Source organism: Mus pahari, chromosome 10 (assembly GCF_900095145.1).
Source record: "Mus pahari chromosome 10, PAHARI_EIJ_v1.1, whole genome shotgun sequence".
NCBI lineage: Eukaryota > Metazoa > Chordata > Mammalia > Rodentia > Muridae > Mus > Mus pahari.
This window is the reverse complement of record NC_034599.1, coordinates 45,736,036-45,742,035: the sequence shown is the minus strand read 5'-3', so window position 1 is coordinate 45,742,035 and position 6,000 is coordinate 45,736,036. Positions and strand designations below refer to the sequence as shown.

General features: G+C 43.1%; 1 protein-coding gene across 1 annotated transcript in view; it reads left to right on the top strand.

The window, feature by feature from the left end:
* Positions 1 to 1,504, top strand: part of Dlat (dihydrolipoamide S-acetyltransferase) — a 25,253-nt gene extending 23,749 nt beyond the window's left edge. Inside the window, exon 14 of the mRNA XM_021206594.2 lies at positions 691 to 1,504. Coding sequence (XP_021062253.1) covers positions 691 to 820 — 130 coding nt within the window. The 3' untranslated portion in view covers positions 821 to 1,504. The remainder of the gene's footprint in view (positions 1 to 690) is intronic.
* The last annotated feature ends 4,496 nt before the right edge of the window (positions 1,505 to 6,000 follow it).

The following is a 6,000-nucleotide window of genomic DNA, read 5'->3' as shown; positions in this document are numbered from 1 at the left end:
TTTTTTTTTTTTTTTTTGAGACAGGGTTTCTCTGTGCTGCTTTGGCTGTACTGGACCAGGCTGGCCTTGAACTCAGAAATCCACTTTCCTCTGCCTCCTAAGTGCTGGGATTAAAGGCGTGTGCCACCACCACTACCTAGCTGCACGTCTTTTCCTAAAGAATCAGATAGTACATATTTTAGTTTTCTGGGTCACATGATCTGTTCCTGAGTCCTTGCCATTGTACTGTGACAGCAGGCAACAACAGAATGCTAATGACTGCTAGAAAGGTAGATCTGCATCATATCAGACAAAAGCAGAAAGTAGCCTGTTTCACGTAGTTTGGCAGCCCTTGTTCCCCCAGTGTGAGCTAAAGATAAACAGTGGGTGGAACCAGTTTTCATATGCAGATCTATAATCACAGCTACTTGAGGGCCTGAATCAAGCGTTAGAAAGCCCACCTCAACTACATGGCAAGTTCAAGACCAGCCATGGCCTGGTTAACTGTCTCAGATATTTAAAAATTAGTTTCTTGTTGTTTGTTTGTTTGTTTGTTTGCATAGCATATAAGTGACCTAAATTCTGTCATCTGAATGATGAACGGGAAATAATCTACCTGGGTAGGATTATGATAGGAATCAGCACGTGGGTGCCTGTTGTCTTGGGTTCGTTGGTTTTCTTCAGAATACCCACTGATGTTTTTCTTTCTAGCTTTGATGTGGCTAGTGTGATGTCTGTTACACTCAGCTGTGATCATCGAGTTGTGGATGGAGCAGTTGGAGCCCAGTGGCTTGCTGAATTCAAAAAGTACCTTGAAAAGCCTATAACTATGTTGTTATAATTTACCCAAGAACTTCTACTCTTTCTCTGCTGACATTATATTTATATGTTATTAAAGAGGCGGTTCTTTTAAAGTTTCACTAGTTAATTTTATTATTCAGTCCAGATAATTTATTTGTAATAGACATAAAGAATCTTTTGTAAATGCCAGTTACACCCAAATATTGTACCCCTTTAATAATTAAACGTCAGTTTAAAGCTGGACACTCCTCGTGCAGGGAACATGTGGCCTAACTCTTTGGTGAGAAGGCCTTACTAGGGCTATAGGATGGGCAGGCTCATAAAAGTAACCTAGATGAGACCTTGGAGTTTAGAGTTTAATTGATTCAACTTATTTCAGTGTGAGGGAAACAAAGTCATGAAAATTATTTCTTATCGGAGGAGTTTGAACAAAAGTTTTACTTTGGAATCTAACCCTAGTTAAAGTCTCCTGTTACATGACCTAAGTTTATTACTCAAGGAAAATAAGTGAAACTTTAAGAGTCATCATTTTCTTAGACCTCTTCAACCAATTGTTATTTTTATATGAATCTCTAAATAAAATAGCTTTCCCCTCCAGATAAAGATATATGCCCACTTCTTGGTATAAAGGAAGATTTATGTATTTATTTATAAACAATTTCAGTGTATAACTTGAGAATTCTGCAGTTTCCTCCGAATAAAAGAACATGCATATTGGAGTGAACATGTTGTAGAAGTGGAACTTTCCTTCTGAGATGAGCTGATGGTGACTGTACATGGACCCAAGTGTCATGTTATTACTCAGTTTGAGAACTCTGTGGGATGACTATGGAATGTATATGGGAGAAGTGTACATATGTAATATATGGTTTTATTGTTTTATATGTGCCAAAGTTCACTTATCACCAGATATCGCCTGAAAGGAAATGGGAGAGAGGATGTTGGTGGGCATTTTGCAGCGCTGCATGCAATACCCAGAACAGGCACCTGGTACTGCAGGCGCAGTCTCAAAACGATAAAGCTGGAGGATAGGTCAACAGTGTAGCAAGTCTCTATCTCAGTAAACAAACAGAAATAATACCCAAAACAACATGACAATCTGCGGTTGGAGAAAGTTTTTGAAAAAGTGTATATTCAAGAGTGTTCTCTCACCCCAGTCCTGTCTCGTGTAAAATAAGAGCCCTCAGATCCCACTGGACAGAAAAACTTAGATAGGTGGGCGGCTCCCTCCAGCCTGAGTGCTCTTTTGTTTTATTATGTTTCACCTTTCTGTTGGAGGGAAGCAGGTTGACATGCAGGATAGGAAAAATAAATTGGGAACAGACTTCATGTTGATGTGATGTGTTTTCATAAATGTTTGGGATTACCTGTGACTTTAAAAATAACCCTGACCTTGTGTGTAATATAGGGGGCCACCCCCTGAAATTTGAAGTGTTTCATCGATGTTGAGTCTGTTTCTAAGTGTTCATTAGCACATGGTGCACAACGACACTCCAAACTGTCCACAAGCCTCCAATGGCCGGCCATGTTTCTGTAAAAACAGTCCCATGCAGGGGCCTGCCTCTTCAGCACTGAGGTACTGAAAACTGCAGAAAGAATATGCTTACCACAAGGGCACATCATTAGCATGAGCCAAATCTGATCAAATGTGAAATTGAAAAATGACTCATTCTTTGCTAATGCTCTTTTGTTCTCTTGAAAGAAAAATAAAAGTTTGTCATCTGACAAAAATGTTCTCAGTTAAGACTGAATCTCACCTGTAATCTAAATCTGGACTCAGTAACTAAAGACGTTAGAAACAGTGTTTTGGGTCAAGAACAATTGTTTAAAAATTAAACATGTTTTCAGTGTGTCTGAACTAATGTTTGATCTATTCGTTGTTCCTTTCACATTAAATGATGAATATCAAGTGTCAGCTCCCAATACAGGTGACAGTTCAGTTGTAAAACTGGCAGGATAAGTGATGCCATCAGGCTGTTACCTAACGCAGTAGCTCAGGCTACCATGAGGCAGAGCACTTACTGTCAAGACAGGGAGTGCTGTTGTGAGTGTGGAGTTATGGTGTGCCGAGGCATGAACTGCGAGAAGCACAACAGCATGGGAGACGTGACAGGAAAGCAGTAGTCATCCCGTACCCACATATGAGCACTGCTAAGTCGGAAACACTGTCAGTGCGTGGTAGAAATCAAGAGCCGAAGCCAGCACGGTACTCAGTTCCCAGCTCCCACAGGGCAGCCCATAACCTTCTGTAGCCCCAGCTCCAGGAACCAGAAGCCACCTGGCACCAGCCATGCACATGGTACGTGTGTATACAGACAGGTCATAACATGAAAAACCTTCATATTTATACTTTTCTACATTTCATTCTTAATGCCCTTCCTGAACAAGTTCACTTTTAAAAGGAGAGGGAGACTGTGTGGTTTTGTTAACATATAACTTATTGAAATGGACAAAGCAAGGTATTTTAGGAATTAGTTTGAACAGCAATTTAATATGCTGGACTTTTAAAGTCTTATTTTTTAGTGTGCATGTGCACATGCAGGTAAAGGACAGACCTCTGTTCCATGAGGTGCAGGGAATGAGTTTAGGATGTCAGGTTTGTGCAGCTTGAGTACGAACACATGTAACTCAGAGCCCCCGTGTGTTGGCAAAAATCGAGACTAAGAGCTGGCAAGATGCCGGGCGTGGTGGCATACACCTTTAATCCCAGCACTTGGGAGGCAGAGGCAGGTGGATTTCTGCATTCAAGGCCAGCCTGGTCTACTACAGAGTGAGTTCCAGGGCAGCCGAGGCTACACAGAGAAACCCTGTCTCGAAAAACCAAAAAAAAAAAAGAGCTGGCAAGATGGCTCAGTGGGTGTTTTGTGTCCAAGCCTGGGACTGTGATCCTGTGGATCCATGTAATAAGAGAAATTTGCACGGTCTCTGATCTCCACATATATGTTGTAGCATGTGTGTGCATACATGTGTGGGCACACACAATAAATGTAAAAATATGTATTTTAAATTCTATCACCTGGCAACAAGCCAAGGAATTTATTGTCTTAAAGTGATTTATTTGTTTTATATGAGTACACTGTAGCTGTCTTCAGATACCCCAGAAGAAGGCATCAGATCCCATTACAGATGGTTGTGAGTCACCATGTGGTTGCTGGGGATTGAACTTAGGAACTCCAGAGGAGCAGTCAGTGCTTTTAACCACTGAGCCATCTCTCCAGCCCTGTACAAATATTTTTAAGAAGGTAGAGTTGAAGCCAGGCGTGGTGGCACACGCCTTTAATCCCAGCACTCGGGAGGCAGAGGCAGGCAGATTTCTGAGTTCGAGGCCAGCCTGGTCTACAAAGTGAGTTCCAGGACAGCCAGGGCTATACAGAGAGACCCTGTCTTGAAAAACAACAACAACAACAACAACAAAAAAAAAAAAAAAAAAAAAAAAAAGAGTTAATTAGTGAGTCATGTGATTGGGTAGGGGCATTTTTTTCTCTAAACAATTGGGTGATGTTATATTCTTTTAGGAATCTTTTGTTTTGTTTTGTTTTGTATTAGTGCTGAGTCTGTTTAGCACATTATTGCAGTGCCCTTGGAAGCCAGAAAAGGGCAATGAAACCTCTGTGCCTGGAGTTATAGACTGCTGCTATCAGCAGTCATGTGGATGCTGGCAACTCAGCACAGATCTTCTGGAAGAGAGCAGCCAGTGCTCTAAACCCCCAAGCCATCTCTCCAGTCCCAGGATTTCCTAGGAAACGTAGCTGTGTTAGTGAAGGCTTTGCAAGTGTATTGAAGTGTTCAGAGTGTGGGACTGTAATGGCCCAGGGTTACAGAGGAAGAAGGGTCGAGGAGACTTCAACCTAGGTTACTTGAGAGGAGAACGGCCTGTGAAGCCAGCTGCCCCAACTCCAACCCTGACAGTTCCTCATGTTTCATTCTTTGACCTTAAGGTTCCCTACCCCCACCTTCCTACAGCCCCTGAGCATGCAGATGAAGCATCCTCTAATACCCCTGTCCTGGCTGATTGTACACAGCCACCCAAACCTTGCCCTGAGGCCCTGGCCATCTCCCCAGGGGCATAAATGCCCACTCCCAATGCCCACTAAACTGAACCAGTTCTCTGAAGCTGTTCCTGAGTATGCGTGTCCTTTGCCTGCACACTCACCACAGACTAAGATCCTGCTCGCACCCACCCATCAGGTTAAGCTTCCCTCTCTCCAGCCTAGCTCAGGGTGCTCAGCAGGCTTGGCTACCATACACAGGGTGGACACTTGCAGGCAGGCAAGTCTGGTACATTTTCTTAATTAGTGATTGGTGTGTGAGGGCCCAGCCTGTTATAGGCAGTACCACCCCTGGGCAAGTAGTTTTGGGGTGCATAAGAAAACAGGCAGAGGGGCTGGAGAGGTGGCTCATCGGTTAACAGTACTGCCCACTGCTCTTCTAGAGATCCTGAGGTCAATTCCCAGCAAACACATGGTAATGTGATATGCTGCCCTCTTCTGACCTACAGGTGTACATGCAAATAAAGTACTTGTATATACAAAATAAAAAGGCAAGACAAAAACAAACAAAAAGCAAGCCTTGGGTGGCAGGCCAGTAATCAGTTCTCCATGGCTTCTGCATCAGCTCCTGCCCTGTATGAGTTCTGCCCTGACTTCCTTTGATGATGTGGTGGAACTGTAAGCTGAAATATACCCTGTGTAGTGGCTATTCCTGGTTGTCAACTTGACTATATTTGAAATGAACTACAATCCAGAATTGGAAGGCTCACCAGTGAACCTAATCTGGAGGCTGGGAGATAGAAGTTTCTGATCTGGATCTTGGTATGGAGATCTTGAGACACAGTGGTGATTGAATCCAGAAGATTAAGACAGGGAGATCTCNGAGTCCAAGGTCATCTGGGATTAAAGGTGTGGTGGCACACACCTTTAATCTGGGCTACACCTTCTGCTGGGGACCATATAAGGACATTGGAAGAAGGGAGTCAAGCTCTCGATTTTTCGCCTTCTTGCCGTGTGGGACTCAGCAACTGCTAGATCCTTGGACTTCCATTCACAGCTACTACTGAACCATTGTTGGGATTTGGACTGCAGACTGTAAGTCATCAATAAATTCCTTTACTATATAGAGACTATCTGTAAGTTCTGTGACTCTAGAGAACCCTGACTAATACACCCTGCTTCTGGCTGTTTTGTCTTATCACACAAATAGAAACCCTAAGATACGTGTAAA